Genomic DNA, 18,888 nt, shown 5'->3' with positions numbered 1-18,888 from the left:
CTTTTGCCTTTTGATGTTCACGTTTTGGTGTGGCCTCTGTTTTCCTGGTTCCGTCCTTCATTCTTGATTCTTTTTGTTATGTGAAGTCAATAATTACTCTCCTCTGTTCTTCTCAGCTCAGTGAGTCAGCTGTCAGGTCCTCGCGTTGTGCTGCCCGCTATGTTTCTCTCTTCCCTGAATGTGCAAATTTCTTAATTGTTTGTGTCATGAGGCAGAAGGAAACACCAAGGATTGGGCCACCTGCAATTCTATTAAACACAATGAACTTGAATAAAATCTCTCATATCAAAGATTGGACACAACTGAGCTACACTGGAAAAAGAACCGTCTCTAATTTACGGTGAGATGCCGGCAGATGTGGTTGCCACAAAATTAAATTCTGGTAATAAAGTAATACAGAAAGACGTTTTTATTTTTATTTTTTATTTTTACAGTGTATTCAGTGTAAGACACTGCCACAACAACTATTGATCATTCTATTTGAAATCTTTTCACACATATGAGCAACAAATAAGTCCACACCTCTATGTCCTATCAGTATTTAGCATGTTCCGCATGAAGACACATATCAGAGACCATTGCATGTGTTTGTGTCGAAAATGTCTTGCCAAGAACAAAAGGAATCTGAAAACTTCCAAGTTGATCCGTGTGAACTTTCAACCATTCTTTATATGTATTATGAAAGAACAGAAGTGTTTGCTCTTATAATCAGTTTTTCTGTTTCATCTCATCTGTCAAAAAAATTGCCAAATGAGTCACAGTTCCGTGCAAACTGTGCAACACTTGCACTTGTCGAGGCCCGTGGCAGAGAAATGTCCTCGGGGAGGGAGGTGATACTTTCTTTGTGATGATTCCACGGAAAGTTGCACAGAATTTTTTGAGAGATGAGATACAGAGCAATCCTCTGTCCAAGTCCCCATTTTTAATGAGTTACATGGAAAAGAAGCCGGTCGAACAGGCTCCGTGAAACGAAAACAGAGACAAAGGGAAACATTTTCTGGAGCTTCCCGTTTCACCGTCTCTCTTTCTCACTCCTAATGAAAAAAGAGGAAGAAAACACAGAGATAAAGAAAGAGGGGGACGAGAGAGAGCGAGAGAGAGGTGGGGGACAGCGCGCACTGCCGCCTGCACAGGAGCTGAATCTGTGCGCGCTTTCCTGCCAAAAAATGCGCAGGCAGCGGCGCCGTTAAAACGTGCTCTGTCAAACTGAAAGACGTCGGCTGACAAAACGCCCAGCGCCCTCTCGAAGAAACTGGAGCCAGTGGGAAGGATGCTGCGCTCAAGAGAAGCAGGTGTATCCAGCCAAGTGGAGGGGACGGAGCGGGAGCCGCCCGCTGGAGCCGCTGGACAAAAGCACCTGCTTCAGAGAAACAGCACGCAGTCTTTCCTGCTTCTTTCCCTTTCTTAATAGCCGGATTTCGTCTCTCCAGATGTACATCCCCCATTCAGAGTGGGGGATGAGGGCGCCATGAGACTGTCGGAGTCGGACGCACAGCTAATTTGGAGAAACACCTTAGAGGACAAGAGAAGAAAACAAAGACAGTGTGTGCGTGTTTGTTGACCACAGAGACCTGCTGAAATGCCCGGGACGGTCTCCTCGGCGCCGCTGCTCTACATAGGCATGGAGGTCCTGATAGCTGTCGCCTCCGTGGTCGGGAATGTGATGGTGGTTTGGGCGGTGAAAATTAACAAGTCCCTGCGAGACACCACGTTTTGCTTCATCGTCTCCCTGGCTGTGGCGGACATTGCGGTGGGAGCGCTGGTCATCCCCCTGGCCATCACGGTCAGCATCGGACTCAAGACTTACTTTTACAGCTGCCTGCTCGGGACGTGCACCATGCTGGTGCTGACGCAAAGTTCTATCCTGGCCCTGCTGGCCATCGCAATTGACCGCTACCTCAGGGTCAAGATCCCGACCAGGTAACGCAGGGAAAGGACGGGAGGAGGTCGGGTCAGGGTTCAAGCCTGATTGTTGTTTGCTGCAAGTGGGAAGGGATGATGGTGGTCGTTTCTTCGCGCAGAGGTCAGAGCTGCTACAGCTCTCTCTTCCTGGGGATCGATTTGCACGGGGATCGCGTTTCACTTCAGACTGCCGTGTTTCGCTCCACGTTTGGGTAGATTTAACTCGCCAGAGGATTCATGAGGACAACAGGGGCACGCTGGGCACGCAGTAGCCTGTGGTTTTCTGCTTGTCCCGTCTTAACAGGGCTTTGCGGAAATGCAGCCCACTGAACTCAGCAAGCATAACCCTCACCGGGGCTTAAGTTGGTTTTTATACGACAAACCAACACAAAGGCGCACAGTAATGTGAAGGTAAAGGAGAGCTGACTCATTATTGAACTAAAAATGATCAGAGAAATGGGTCATGCTTGGGTTCCAACTCCCAGTCAATACTTTGCAAACCAATCTTTTGTTACATTGCATCTACAAGTCTACATATCTTCATATCAAGTTTGTTTTTTTCTTGGCCTATTCGTCCTTGCCAAAAAGCTTTGAAGTTTTGAATCCATGTCCAGACATGGAGTACAATGCATCTCTGGCTTTGTGTTTGAGGTTGTTTGTCCTGCTAGATAGATCCTTGAGAGCTGCTGTCCTGCAGCCTTTACATTCATTCCTTCTGCAGCTGAATGCCTTGTTACCAGGCCTCTGCAGAGCTGAATGACTGCTGATGAGAGAATTCAGGCATTTGATTCAGGTGTGTTGGAAAAGAAAGGTATATAAAAGCTGCAGGGTGGTCATAAAGACTGGATGCTGCCACCTCTGTGCTGGAAGATCAGCCAGAGGTTTTTAAAACCACTTTTAAGTTTTGTTGATTGCCCACTGTTAGCTTTGCCTATCTTCCTAATAAACCTGGCCAGCTTCTGTGAAGCTGCCGTCATTGTGTGGACAATATGACCAGCGTGATGGGAAATATTCCCCTTTTTTGCCACAAATTGTTTATCCGATGTGGTCCAAAAGCTTACAGTTTAATTTTATCTGATCACAATTTTTTTCTTCCACTTATTTTCTGTTTTTTCTATTTAGTTTTTGATAAACTGCAAATGGAACTTCTTCTCCAGAGTTACCTTTGGCTTCTTAGCTGCTTCTATAATTAAAGTCTTTCTTTTCCTGCCAGACAATGTTGATTTCAGGTATTTCCCAGAACAGAAACATGTTTTCTTCTGTAGAGCCATCCATCATCCCAGCAACCTGCTACAGAAAAGCAACTTGATGCTGCAGTCACTGTGTGTGGTCGGGACGATGTGTTCAAGTTGGACATCCGTCTCTTTACAGGCTTAGAGTTTCGCCAGTTGTTTTATAGCCAAGTTCTGCTTTAAACATCTCCACAGCTTTATCCTTGACCCGACTGCTGTGTTCCTTCAACTTTATGTCGCTGATGTTTTCTAACAACACAGAACAGATTTACGCTGACAGACACTCATGCTCTGATTATTTTATTTACCAGGTGTCTTCCTTAAGAAATCAAAAACTGAACTTGAAACTGGATTTTATTCAGCAGTGTCAGAACGAAAGGGCTACATATATGTTGATGTGCACACCCTTAAACGTTTTTTCTACAAACTGCAGAAAAGTTCAAGGCTGTGAATTTCCTTGTAAGGTCTGGATGCATGTGATTTTAATGACAGAACTAGAGCAGTCCAGGATAATGACTAGGGGCTGATAAGACAGCCCAGTATCAACTAAATGTTGTAATTTATTCTTCCTTGTCACCACAGATAATATCTTGTGGCTCATTACGACACTTTCGGAAAGCCTTTAACCGTTGGCGTCTTATTGCTTTCAGCAGTCCAAAGTCCTTTTCATTGTGGTTCAAGTGAAATACATCTGCAATTTTCAGGGATGGTCAGCATCTTTCACACTTTCTAACAAAAGCGAAAACACTAATTCACAGATATATTCACAATCAATGGGCACATATAACATTTTTCGCAATATTTCCTTTTCAATTGTGCTGACGCTTGTAGCTTGTGACAGACAAGCCAGTTTCATTTTCCAAACTCTAGAAATTTGCTTAAAAAAAGCTTGAAAGAAAAAGAGTGAACTGGGCAGCCAAGCTTTCACCAATAACATACTAAAATCTTCAAACCATTTATGTCTTTTGCTCCATCAGAACAATGAAACAAGTGGTGCTTTTTGATGCTATTTTTCATCTCTAAGAAGCAAACAGACTGGTTCATGTGTCTCTGCATCTCAACACATATACCCCCTAATCAATACTAGACACAGAACATGGCACCAGTGACAGTCGATCTAAAATCCAAGGTCCGGTTTAGCTCCAGGCTCCCTTTTTAGCAAAGGTCAGCTTGAGATGATGCAAACATTTTCTCATCATACTCTGTAAATATGATCCAGTTACTACGCTGCATGCTTTCCAGCATCGAGATGGATCAGATAAATGTTTACATGTGTGCCTTTAGGCTGCATCTGTTTCATTTCTTTCTCTGCAGACAAGAGAGGAATAATAACATTTCAGAGACCCTGAATCTTTTACCTCAATCAGTCTCTCACACTTAATCCTTTACAGTAGATTATTTAGAAGATATAAATCTGAAGCGGAAATGTGAAGTCTGGTGGGCCAAAAAACGCATCTGCAAAATTAAATTACAAAGTTAAGAATCACATATGAAAAACAATATGGCTGCAGAGAATAAAGCGTGCTGATGTTACTCTCAGGAACGCTTGTCTAATTTGCCGTGCAATGAGCTGCAACCCATCAGCTTAGGGTTTAAAGTCTTCAAGTCAAGGACAGTAAAATAGAACTTATTCTGGTTGCACATAAAATAAAATAAAAAACATTTCAACAAATGTCAAATATGATGTTCAACCAGCATAAGAAGATAATATTAGTTTGCTAAGTTTAAAAAAACAAATACATCAACTGTTAGGGTTTGTGAAAGAAAACATGCATGCTCCAACAGTGACGACATTTTGACGTACTCCTGGTTTTTCCTGCAGGTACAAGCGGGTGGTGACGTCCCGGCGGGCAGCCCTGGCTGTGGTGATATGCTGGACGTTGGCGTTCATTGTGGGACTGACGCCCATGTTGGGGTGGAACAATCTGAAGCGCCTCCAGGAGAACGGCACGATTGGCCCAGACCTCATCGTCACCTGCCAGTTTGAGACCGTCATCAGTATGAAGTACATGGTTTATTTCAACTTCTTCGGCTGCGTCCTGCCGCCTCTGCTGTTCATGTTGGTCATATACGTGGAGATCTTTTACATGATCCACAAGCAGCTGAACAACAAGAAAATCACCTCCAGCTTCTCAGACCCCAACAAGTACTACGACAAAGAGTTGAATCTTGCCAAATCTCTTGTTCTGGTGTTTGTTCTGTTCGCTATCAGCTGGCTCCCTCTTCATATCATCAACTGCATCACATTCTTCTGCCCTCAGTGTGACAAGCCGATGGTCCTGCTCTACATTTCCATCCTGCTCACTCACGGCAACTCTGCTGTCAACCCAATCGTCTATGCTTTCCGTATCAAAAAGTTTCGCACTGCGTTTCAGAAAATATGGCAGCAGTACTTCTGCTGCAAGGAGACGCTGGCGTTGGACTTCCAGCATAGTGACAGGAAAGACACGCCCAATCTGGAGCCAAAACCGGCTGCGTCGCTTCAGCCTGCTCAACTGGGGGTCTTTAAATCGTATCCTTCGCTGGAGGGTCAGCTGCAGCTGCAGCCGTCTCCGCTGGAGCTCCAGGACGAGCAGAAGATTAAAACACCTCAGCAAACTTACAAACTTCCCCCTTTGGTCGAGCAGAGTGTAGCCTGAGTGAAGGAGAGAAGTGGATGGTTGAAGAAATAACTTCTTGTCCAATAGCGATGGCTCTCTCCTCATCTGAATGTAGTTTGAAGAGAACAGATCACAGCAAGGCGCCGCCAAGCTCTTGCGATTAGCAATGTGGGTCTGTGGAAGATTGTTCATCCTCAGGAAGAGCATACATGCTCAAAACAGTGCAGGCAGAGTACTGAGAAACCTGCAATGTCTATTTACATGCTTATCTTAGTAAGATACTGAGCTCATGTAGTTTTAACTGTTCTATTATAGTGAAGCAGTTTGTGTGAACATTAGAAAATGTGCAAAATAAGTTATTGTGGTTTGTCAAGTATCAGCATCTCTGTGTTACAACCTGCCTGAACATTTATACATCAGACAGAGCAGGGTAATCTTACTACTTTAATACTGTGTATGTTCCAACTGACTCTGGCTAAAATTATATATATGAATGTAATTGTGTAAATATAAGACAGCATTCACTTGTGAAAGCTCGACTAATCTTCAGGGTCTAAATCACACAATGGTGTGTGCAGGAAGCAGAATTAAGGGACAGAATCGTGTAATGAAAGTTAGTGTCTCTCCTCTGGAGCTCAGTCAGGCCTCAGGTGATCCACCTGCAGTTTTCCATTGCAGACGAGATGGACGGGGATATGAACAAGCACACAGAGGCTTTAAAATTTTAAAAGCTACATGCAGGGCGTTTGTAGCAGCTCACAGGGGAAAAACACAAGATGCTCTTAGATCTCATGTTTGTTCAGTCTCCACGTCACTAAGCTGCGAGTGAAGTTTTCTTTAGCTCCTTGTCATCGCGACATCATGACAGTTTACCATCACCAACTGTGGCTTTCATGGCCTTGTTCAAATGTTCAACCAAACACTGACTAAATTCTGAAATGTCAACCTGAAGATTGTGAGTTTAACCTGTAAGCTTATTGTTTTGCATCTTGCCCAACAGAGGCATCTTTGGATTCATAATTAAACTATGTTCAGTGCCTCTTAAACACAGGACGTAAAGCTGTTTTTGTCTACCCATTATTTTTATTTTATAATCTTGCTTGAAGGGTAGCTTAGAAAGGTTCTGTTGAAATGTTATAAATATTTAGCATCTTACCTGCTGTTGCTAAAGCTCATTTAGTTTAAATCCAGATCAGCTGTAACCTAACAGCCACTTCAAGGTGGCCAAAATGAACTTTTATTCCTTAAAAATAACTCCAGTTTAAAAAATGTTATAACAGTTAATGGGATGACTCTTTAAACTGTTGCTACATTTGTTATTGGGTGGTTTTGTACAGAACACAGATTATTATTAGTCCATGAAGTAGAGGTAGAAGGCCGTGCACCACAAAAGATTGTTCTACAAGAAAAACCTACTGAGAATGAGACACGTAAGGAATCCATGAATCACAAAAATAAAACCTGAACTGCTCTAATATTTGTACCTGCCATGTTCCTATGTGAAACATACTTAGAATGGAAAATAAAAAGTCGCTACCTAATGAAGAGGAAAAAGAAGCTAATGCAAAAATGACTAATACAGCATCCAGTTAAATAACTACAATGTTTTTCACTTTTCACATGTTTTTCATCAGCCAGTTGGTTTGACTTCACCATCCTGAAAAATCTATTTCCCTGTGTACATATTGATCAGTTTGTGGGTAAATAACCACTTAAATAAAAAAAATCACAAAAAAATTTATTTATGCTAAAAAAGTGGAGTTGTTTTAAGAATATTTCTTTGTCAAGGTCAGGATCTTTATCCATTTGTTGTACACACTTCTGTTTAAGAAGGATGTTATTTTCATTCCTTCTCACCCTTTTGAGAAGAAAAACATCAATGCAGTGCTCACAAATGAGCAATGTTAACACAGTTTGAGCTTGCCTTCGTAAAAACCGTGGTTGTACACTAAAGCTGATTAGCAACAGGAAATATGATTTGTTGGGAAGGTTATGCAAACCGGACTGTTTTCTATTCATTTACAGGGTAAATTATGTTAAACAGCAGCCTTGGAAGGCTGCAAATTGCTGTTGCTGGACACATTCATGAAAACACAAATTGTCTGGTTTTGCAGTTCATTACGTTCTCACAGGATCTGCAGCATTATGACGCATTTCAGCGACTGACTCCACTGTTTTCCGGGCTAGAAAACGAGAAGCATTTTTAGAAAAACAACATTTCAATTCTCATTGAAAGTCTCAGAAAAATAAATTTATTAAGGAGTCTGGACTTTCTTCTACAAAATAACTACAGTCACATCTGCACACGTTTCTGCTTAAACAAAGGGGATTTTCTGACCTCTTCTCCCCCAACAATAGAACAGAAAAAATAAAATTGTTGATACTAATAGGGTTGTTAAAGAAAATGAGCAAATTCCAAGTAAAATGCATGATATTAAATTATCAATATTTTTTTTTAAAAAAGGAAAGATAAGTTCATTAAGAGCCTTTGTGACTGGGCAGAAGGCCATAGTAAGATGTTGAATTCAATAAAGCATGCTCAATCATTCAGGCAGAACCATTTTATTAGGAGTCCAGAAGAACCCATATCTTAATTGTCCTGAAGCGCACAAGCACACACACAAGTTTCTGTGGATTTTAAAAGCAGTTTACTAACGCAAAGATTGATGTTAATACACCAGGGTTTATTATTATTATTATTTCAATACATGCTGCTGTAAAATGCCCCAAGACATGCAGTATGTTCTGGTGTAAATGTGCTTTTCTATCTGGCTTTTCAAAAATGTAGAGTCAGTACTTTTTATGCTGCAGTAACTGAGAATGCTGTTAAATTTAAATTTACATGACAGAAAAATGCAGTTTGTTTGAATGTATGGGTACATCTATTTAGTTCCTTTTCTTTAACGAAAGGTGGATGTTTCCTTTCTACCGTTCCCTCTTTATGAGTCATCACTTGAGTTGCAATCATCAACTTCAAGCCACTAATATCCCACTTTGCGCTGCACTTTGGTGCAGCAGATGACTGTCAGGATCCTCATCAACACAGCACAATAATGCAAAGAGTTTGTGTTATGTAACGCTGGAGCGGCGTCTCATTTTTTCCCATCACAGACTAAATTAATTCCTCTGATAAAGTGAAGACGTGATGCTTCAGGTAGATCACATAACCAAAGCAAACACTGTTCACTCAGTGCTGTGTTTCTGCTGCACTTTCTTCTCTCAAGCTGCCATCAGATTTGCTTCAGTCTCCTCACTCAGATTTAACACAAGAATATGCACAGAGGAAGATGTGGCACTTTTCTTATGCAACATTTGCCAACAAAAATCAATAAACAAATCTAATGCTTCATAAAGAGCAGAGAACTGATATTGCATTCTCAGGCTATTCTTGTTCTGGTAATAAAATGAGTTATCGAATATCAAGTAGGAAAGGATTTCTGGGAAGAACAACAGGAAAGCGGGAATATAAGAACGGAGGTGACCTTTCTCTAAAGCCACCAACTGTCTGTGGGGTTTATGTGGATTTTACCTGCAGGTTCTGAATGGGAATTATCCCAAATTCAATAATAACCCACTTTAAAACCAGCACAAATAATCAAACTCATAAGTTCATGTCAGTAAATTAAGCAAATCATCAATCAAAAATAATTTCAAAATTGTTGTTGAGATTGATAAGACACATTATTGAGATTGATAATGTGGTACCAGAGTCCAGTGTGAAATTTTCTTTTGTACAACTTTTGACACTATTCTAGTTCACTGAGATGAACCTTTAATAACCAGCTTCACTACACATGTAAGAAAAATGTTCAGAAAATGTGGAGAGGTTAGTGAATGTTACCAAATAGAGCACTGGGAATGTGTCGCCATTGTCAACCTTCTCTTTGGTTGGCCAGCATGTGTGCTGATCAATATATTCCTCTGGTCAGTTTGTTTCAATCATGTTTCATGGGAATAATGACATGCAGAGTTTCAAGCTTCTAAAGACTCCCTGAGGTTCAACGCTGCTGGAAGCTGAGGAGGAAATGCCTGGCATAATATTTATGTCACAGTGGGGAGTTTTGTTTTCGTTTTACATTAAAAATGGAGGAGCAGTGCGAGCTACCTGCTCTCATCATGCAGCCATAATGAATGAGCAAACATTGTGTGCTCATGTGCTTCTGTTGGTGCTCCACAGCAGCAATCACGGCTCCTGGTAAGAGCTGTAAACAAATGCAGCAGAGACTAAAAGACGTTTCAACTGCACTTTACATCTGATCCTGAAAAGCGTCGGATCATCTGTCACATGAAGTTAATTGCTAACATTGTTCTGCATGACTTCAAACTGAAACGATCAGTCAAAAAAATAACTTGATGTAGAATCGGGCCACCAGTTCTGCATCTGTGTCAAACTTATCTGCAGCGTGAAGAAGAATCAGAGCAGGAAACTCAACGCCAAGTTGGCATTACAGCTAACAAGAGGCTGCATCCGAACTGATATGTATATAAATAAACACAACCCATCTGAATTAGCAGGAGATGGAAAATTTGCACTCAGCTGAACTCAGCTTGTTAAACTGAAATGGTGCCCATAATTCATCTGAATGTCTGCAGTAGTTAAAAACTGTTAACTTAGTGATTGCTCTTCACTTCCTTAATGTGCAGCAAGATATGATTCGATACAAAATGCTTCAATAAAAAAGCATCACAAGCAAACTAATTTACAAAGTCATGTCTGTGCAAACGGTTATTTAAATAAGAGCCTTGCAAAAAGGAAACAAACGTTGATCTTTAAACTTTCCTAAATAGGGGTCTGTAGATTAATAACATATAATTAAAAGCTGAAGGATAGTTGTAAATTAGGTGGAATTGCTTTGTTATGTGAAGGATAAATAAACACGGTGGCACAATGTTTAATTTGCAAAGATCATTCTGCAGATCAGACTAAGCTGGAAAGATTTTTGGTTGCATAATTGTCTTCTTGTGTGAAGGAGAGATTTTCCTGAGGCAATGTGAGGCGTTCTCCGGCTCACTGATGCATCATCTGCTTGAACATGAATTCCCACGACCTCAGCTCCATGTCGAAGCCACCTCGGTCTGTGGGCTCCTGGTGGCAGAGTGCCACCTGCTGGTGAAGCTTGTTAAAGCCAAAGTGTTTCATTACTGCTAAGTGGGGTAGTCATTATTGAGCTGGCACGTTTCCAGTGCACAATCTTTTATTAAAAATATCTATATGGGAGCTCCAAAGATGAGCCTGGCTCTTATTCACAAACTAATTAACATCACGACAGGATGTGCAGGGCAAGAATAATGGAGCTGAAGAAAAGGATACAAAAATAAAAAATAAAAAGGCAGGTGTAGAAAATGGCACTCCTGTAGTGATATTCAAGCAGCTTCTGGTTATCACGCTGTGCTGTGAGTCCTCAGAAGAGAGGGACAGAAAATTACCCGTTCTGCAAAAACCCACTAGCTGTTGCTTTTTTCCACTTAGTTATTATAATTCGAATAACAACATGTAAACAAACCATGTATTTAAAAAAAACTAACAAAAATAAACTACTAAGAATATGACAAGTTTTTTTTGTGAAAATCACAAAAAAACCTCAACAGTGATTTGCTTTAAATTGCTTTTTTTTTTTTTTTTTTTTTTTTTTAGAAAACAAGCTGATTGCCCTTATTTTATTGTTAAAACAACAAGAATTCTTCACAATGCAATATTTCAATTTTTTTTTTTTTAAACAAAGTGTACAGACATATCCACACAGTCTGGTGTTCTCATTTTAAGTGAATTATACATCAAAAATCAGCTAATTAAGCCATCTTGGCCTTTGTAAAGAATTTATGTTCATAAACAAAAAAAAAACTCGTCTGGCCCAGCAGCAGGCGGTTGATCCAGACGGACACATTTTAGCATTGTGGGGTAGAATTTTTACTAACGGGAGGCAAAAAATGATATAATATAATATGTAACACATTAACTATATTAGCTCTTTAACTTCATAGTCAACAGGACCGGAAAATCCTGCAACTTTTACTTAAAAGCAGTCTAACTCACACCAAATGATTAAAATTGGCTGCATACAGGAAGTGTTTTCAAAGGAAGACTGAATCACAAGTCGTTCTTAATAATTTTTGTAACCAGTAAAAACAGAAGTCAGACCCACAATATTTATGACATCAGGTTCTTTTTTTTTTAATTAAAAGCGGTTCATGGCCAATCAATTTCAGGGTTTGGATATAAGAGGTGTTTACAGACCTTTCTCCTGCAAAAATCATGCTACTTTTTAATTTTATTAAAAAATAAATGTTTAGTTTATTGTCAAGCAATAAAAATCACAAGAAACTGATTCTAGTGGGCAGTTTTGTCTAAAAAAGTTTGGACACCACTGCTTTGAACTGCTTTGGTGAAAAGGCGGTAAATATCAATGATCTCTAATCTTTGATGGGCTTTTCTGCTCTCAAATGAAATTCTGCTGAGAGCCTCATAGGCTCCTGGCAAAAGCAAGTATTTTATTTATAGTATTTGCTCTCTGAACTGTGGCAGGAATATTCAAGAACTTGGATTCCTTAGGAATTCAGGGAAGAAGTTGCAACATGTGATCTGGAGTATCCTCAGTTTTCATCAGAAAATCTGTTTTGTTTATCTTGTTAGATTTCTGAGCAGGAGTTTGAAGCTTCCCTCTATCTTGCGGAAAATCTTTTAGACACAGTGCAAAAAAAAAAAAAAAAAATTCCCACATTAGAGCACCCATAATATCCATCAGATATTATTGTGGCCTAAGTCAAAATAATTAAGTGCTCCGTGTTTTGGAAAATGAAATGTTGCGTTCTGGAAGTGGGGGGAGAGTTCTGCTCTCGTCTACTTCCAGTGGTACTGACTCAGATGTGCAACCACAGCAGTAACTCCACATTTCGGGCTTCGTTACTGGAAGCCGACGGCAGCATGAACAAGCAGGGCATGTTTGTCATGGCAAGAGATGCTGCTGCTTACACATATGGTCATGTAAGTTCAAACCACTATGGCTTGCACATCTTGCAACAAAAAGGCCCCCCGAGAGCAGCAAACACACAGAAGGAGGAACAACTGCCTGCCTCAACAAGTTTGTGCCAAAGTTGTGGCTGCAGAGGCAGCTGAAGTGCTGAGCCTGACTCACTTCCAACCTGCTATCAGCTGTTCCTCCTCTATCGAGGAGGGGAAATTCCCAGAGCTCTTCCCGTTTCTTTCCCCACACAGTTTCTTTTAAAATGTGCTGAGGAGTGATGGATGAAAATGACTTTTAAACTGGGGGGGAAGTGTGGGTTACAGCCCCTATTTTCTTGGCGGCAGATGCTGAAAACAACTTAAAAATGTTATAAGGGCGTTAACAAGCAATAATAATATTCTGTGCAATCAGAGTGCCCATCGTGGGCCTGGCTTCCCTCCTTGTGGTTGTGCTTTGAATGGCATCCACCCATGATAACCGCAGCTTAAGACTGGCAGCAAATTGTTTTTAATGATGGCAGAGCAGAAGCTTGCCCGTCCATAATCCCCCGTCTGCCTCCACTTGTTCTGTGCTGGCAGCGAGCTCGGTCAGTTCTTATGAAAGGACAACAAGCACAGCAGTCTCTTGTTTTCTGCTGTGGATGCTCACAAGCTCCTACAAATTGGAAAAAAATATAGCTTAGAGTTACAGTTCCCTTGGGGTAGACTAGCGGTGTCGGTATAAAGGCGCCAACCGTGAACCACAACAATCCGTTTCACATCCTGCCGGGTTACTCTTCCCTGAACATCTTCTTCTTCTGTAGCTTAATGCTTTATTTCTATCTATACTCCAAAGTCTTTCTGACACTTTTACAGTCTCTTTGAATATTTTTGACCAGTAGCACAGGTACACGATGATTGTCACAAACCCCAAATTACCCAACAAGGATTTGAGTTATCATCAACATCATAACCACATAGTTGTTGCAGAAATTGTGTGGACGTTCATTTAAAAACATTCCATCATATCCTGTCTCACTCATCAGCATGTGTTAATACTGTGGATTACCTAAGTAGAAACACAAGCACAGGATGTGTTCTGCTGTTCATATAAGAGAAATGTAAAAAAAAAAAAAAAAAAAAAAAGGGCTACATGACGCACACTGTCTAAAAGCCTTGATCAGTGGAGTGTGGAGTGGATTTTCCCAAAGGCTGTCTGAGGCTTACAATCTATTTATGGAGCAAATAGAACTTTTAAAAGGATAGTTCAGATTTTATAAGAAATGGTTTTGGTTTTAAGAGGTTATCCATCCAAAAGGTAATAAAACAGAGGTTATTTTTAATGCCAATTAATTATTAAAGCATGGTAACTGGCAGAACAGACTTACTTGGTATATAAATTTTTGTAACTTTCCTTTCTCAATTGTGTTTAATATAGTAGTTTATCTTTTTCATTCTCAAATACAGAACCAAAACATCTGTCATAAGAAAGTTTAAAATAAACAAAGCAAGAGGGCACAACATCTAAGAGGTTGACAGAGCCTTAACAAAACAAGAGGAAGTTTGTATTTAAAACTCCAAACTTGGACATCAACACATAAAACAGTGGTTGCCTACAGAGAATGAGGAGAATGTGAGTCCGTATGGAAGAGATTTGCATGAAAATTTGTCCAGTGTATGAAATTAAATCTGAAGAAGTGACGTCTGAAAGTCGGTAGCTTGAAGACCTAAGCGACCAACATCCTGAGGGGGGTGTTTGAAACTCTCTGTGGTGAGCCCTGTCTGCCTGTAATTAGCTACAATAATGAACAACACTGAAATTTAAAAGCAGCTACAATTCTGGCAGGATTCAGTGAGACGTAGCTGTTGCTTCAGTCCTGACCAGCATAGTGACTCTTATGCAAACATCACTTCCTTTACTCAATACAACTGTGTCTCCAGAATGAACGTTTTCCTTCTGACGCTGAAGCAAATTGCTTTTACAGAAAACAGACTGAACTTTCGTGGTAACATTGCAGTTATTTTGCAGTTTATTTCAGAAACACATCAACATTTAACAGGAGGAAGCTGGAATCAAACCTACAACCGTCAGATCGAAAGACAACTACTGACATGCAAACACTCTCACACTCAAACAATTTAGGTTTATCATTTGACAGGGAGGCAGAATCAAAACAATAACTTTATGGGTACAAGATGACTGGTCTGTCTAGCCAGTATTTGAATGACTGTCACCACTGTCAGACATCCATAGTTATTTTTTAAAGATTGTCCATCAATGTGGTGTTTTAGATGGTTTTTGACAGCTGAGAAGAATTCTGACTTTAACACAACAAAATTATTGGGGAAAAGTAACAGCGCTTAAATGCTAATAGATTCACTCAGCATATTTCTATTTGTTTCTTTGAAAATATATTGTTTTCCGTTGATGGCATCACGTAGTACCATGTGGTACTTGGTAACACATCTTCATCCATATATGGAAATGCATTTCCTTTCAAAGAATCAACCTGCTGCTTTCGAATAAAATAATTTGAGAATAGATATAGACATTGGATGTATGACTGGCATTTCAAGTTTCTTTGAATTCCAAATTTCATTCCGATCTAATTTGAGATATGGCAAAACTTTACTATCCTTTGATTTTGTCTTTTTTCTATCTGTTAATTAAGTTAGGTGAGCAAGTTTAGACCGGTAAGCCAGAAATATTCCCAGAGTTGACTAACAGCCTGGATTTCGTAGCTACATTAGTAAAACAGAGGAGGCTTTCCCATCTGTTGCTTCAGGATATGAGTCAAACACGATCGCTCCGGTGCTCCTACAGTTCCAATCAGGTGACTGAACGCAACACCGCAGACATCTTTCTTGTAATTATTTCTCTCTGCTTTCTTGACCTCCCTTTTGCCACTGTCTACAAAGTGACAATAAAACGCCTTCTGGTCTGTCCATTGCTCGTTCAGATCAGTCTGTGCTAATATTTTCTGATTTGTTTGACGTACAAAAATCAACCATAGTGTCCCATCAAATAAAATGAAAAATATATACATATATATATATATTTTTTCTGAGACAATACTCAATACTCTGAACATTGTTATTACCATGATGAAGTGAGAAAAAAACAACAACAAAGGATTCAAAATAAAACTCAGACTCTTCTGAGAATATTAACATAAACAGTTTGACAGGGTTAGAAAAGCAAAACTTTTCCCAGAATAACTGCAGGGCACAGCAGAGTCAGCTTGGTAAAGTACCTGGAGTTTGGTGATGGGGCAATGTTTCCTCCACATCAGATGAAGTGACGGCCCTCTTTGTTGACAAGTCTCACAGTCCCACCGCAAAGTCAACAAATCAGACAAGCCCGCCGTCATAAAACGCAACACAGCTGAAAAGGAAGTGGGCCGAAAACCACATCAGTGGTAGCAGACGTAAAGCGATTTTTTTTTTCTTTTGCATTTATAACAGACTGCTAGAAACATACCATAAGAAATATAAATTAATCAAAACCAAAGCATGTCACAGTCAGGGACAAAGTTAGACCAAGCTTGTTATGCAATGCTGAAGTGTAAACACTAAATCTGGGCTGCCTGGAGGAAAATGAGAGCATTTGTGAAATACTCTCCACGCGTAAACTGGGCTTTGCATGTAAGCAAGTCTTTAACTTAAACTGTAAACATGAAAACTAGGCTGCTGGGAAGAAAATGAGAGCAGTGTGCGAGGTGGTTTCTTGTGAAATATGCTCGGTTTTGAGATTCCACAGAAAAATAGAGTTTTCTCCCTGAGCAAATAGTGACCTTAAAATGTCAACATCTAGAATATGTCTCAGATATGAGGCAGTGCTGCTGCATCTGTAGTTTTGGGTCTCTTTACAGCCTAAGAGACATACATGGAGAAGTCAGAAAGGATAACATTTTGGCATTTCATGTCTTTTACGCTAACAAAATTACCATAATTGCAAAAATCCCACCCATATAAGCAGTGACGGTCTTGCTGCTGCTGCACTCTGATATTATCCAGCTCTCTAATGACGCAGTTTGACCTCATATGGGTCTATTGTGTGTGCCAAGAGGCTGTGGCAAGGAAAACTTGGGAAGATTTCCATACAAGCAGAGTTTATTCATGGGCAAGTGCCAGATTTCAATTTGAGAACCAAGTGGCAAAACCAAATGAAATGAGGCATTCGTAAAAGTCAGTGGAGCCGTGCTCATTAAATCTTTGACGCCAAGGGAAATCAGTGGCAGATGTTTTTAAAGAGAGCTGCATATACTCTAAAGACTTATATACAAGCAGAAATAACCTTCAGGTTTTTGTCCAAAGTACTAAAAAGGAAACAAATTAAAAAAATAAAAAAATAATTAGATTTGTGGCAAGGTAGGACATTTGCAAAAGTGAAAACGAGCTCAAATATTGTTCAGTAATGAGGATGTGATGGAGCTTCAGCGCTGCTGGCATACTTTCAGGTGAAAACCAACGTCTGCCACAGTAATGTGTCTACAAGTATGATGTCAAGGAACAACATGTCTCAATTTTTGCTGTTTTTTTTTTTTTTACTTTTTGTCACATTCTTTTGCATGTAATAAGAAAAATGTACGAAAGCATAAAAGAGGGCAAGCACAATGCGGGTAAGAACACAATGAAATTTTCCAAAAGCAATGGCGACACATACAAACTCAGACATTGATTCCTATATGCCCTTTAATCCACTGAGGGGGAGGAAGAGAGGAGTAATGTACTCTGAAAGCAGGAGCTTGAAAGCAGAGTCTGCCTGTCATTTGCCACAATAATGAATGACTTCTTGTGGCCAACACTGAAATCTAAAAAATAAATAAATAAATTCAGGCGCATATCAGGCATCTGCTTTTTTGTCCCAGGACTAAGAAGCACTTTTACTCTTGCGCCAGCTCTGCCATTTCACTAAACAACCGAGTCAGAAAATGCATTAAGCTATCCATCCATTGTTTATGGACAGACATCCAAGCTGTCCATCCACTGTTAGTGAAGTTACGTCAGCATGCAAGCTCATCCTCACAGATCACCAGGGGTGGTGAGGCAGTGACCAACAAGCTAAAACCATAAGAAGCCGACATAAACATTGTGAGATGGGAGATAGCACCTAAAACCCATGAGAAGTATTTTGATTTGATCAGTTTTATCTTTTATTTATACTGGAAGCAATCATGCTGATCCTACCTGGTATTTGTTAATATATATTTCTGAAAAGAGGAAACGGGAGATATAACAACATTGATGAGTAATGTCCTATATAAGGCGGCAAAAGGATATGTGTCAAACCGAGTGAGCCACTGACCACTTCTTCCTCTGTAAATCGTAGGTGCATCACTTCACACCTCCTTCTCGTCCTCAAAAGGTGAAAAACTACCATAAAAAGCAAAACATCTGCGAGGCAGAAGCTGCTGATTTGCAGATAGAATTAGGTCAATGAAGCTTAACAATACGTTTTGTTTTGTTTTTTACATTGGATTGAAGTTATTGACAATGGGGACTTCATTCAAGAGGGGCTTATATAGGACTTTGGTTCTCTGGTTTACAACTTTGCAGATGTGTGCCAGTATAAAAAGTGCAGAGCAGCAAACTAACAAAAAAAAAACAAAACAAAAAAAACAACTACATGTTTGCACAGCAAGACACAATGTCAGCAATGTGTTCACTTAAAAGAAAAATCCCTTATCCCCCACCCCGACCAACCATGTGGGATAGCGAGTCATGACATGCTGTCCGAGGATCATCTATCACCATGCATCTTACGTATCCTAAACCATGAAAGAAAACATCTTTTACCCAACGTAGAAATGCTCTTAACATTCTTTGTCAAGTTCATAGTTGAACACGCAAGTTGTTTTTTAATAAAAAGATGTTCTTGAAATATATGGGAAGAAACATCCGTGCGAAAGAGAGCACGTCACCAAAACATGTGAGGTAATATATGTGATGAAATTACAGGTATTACTAATGATCTGGGTGAGTTCTGTTGCATCAGGAGCGACAGTGAGGAGATAACAAATATTTCTCAAAAAAATCTGTCAAAACACACACTGAAGTAGGGAAACGGAGAAAAACCTTTAATAAGCATGTTTGATTCATTTGGTAGCTGTTGTATTCCCTTTTTTTATATCTTGCTTATTTTCTGTTCAATGAAACTGAGCAACATTTTAATCACTATTTCTATTAATCAAACAAAAGTAAAAACACTCAA

At 39.9% G+C, this 18,888-nt stretch overlaps 1 protein-coding gene across 1 annotated transcript; it reads left to right on the top strand.

Moving 5' to 3' along the window:
- The first annotated feature begins 977 nt into the window (after window positions 1-977).
- On the top strand, window positions 978-7,469 carry adora1b (adenosine A1 receptor b). Its single transcript, XM_055049924.1, has 2 exons — window positions 978-1,920; window positions 4,957-7,469. Exons 1-2 carry the CDS (start codon window positions 1,580-1,582, stop codon window positions 5,771-5,773), a joined length of 1,158 nt encoding a protein of 385 aa, XP_054905899.1. The 5' UTR covers window positions 978-1,579; the 3' UTR covers window positions 5,774-7,469.
- Window positions 7,470-18,888: the final 11,419 nt, after the last annotated feature.

Source organism: Poeciliopsis prolifica, unplaced genomic scaffold (genome assembly GCF_027474105.1).
Source record: "Poeciliopsis prolifica strain line A6 unplaced genomic scaffold, Auburn_PproV2 SCAFFOLD029, whole genome shotgun sequence".
Lineage (NCBI taxonomy): Eukaryota > Metazoa > Chordata > Actinopteri > Cyprinodontiformes > Poeciliidae > Poeciliopsis > Poeciliopsis prolifica.
The sequence above is the reverse complement of the archived record's forward strand: the minus strand, read 5'-3'. Positions and strand labels throughout refer to the sequence as shown.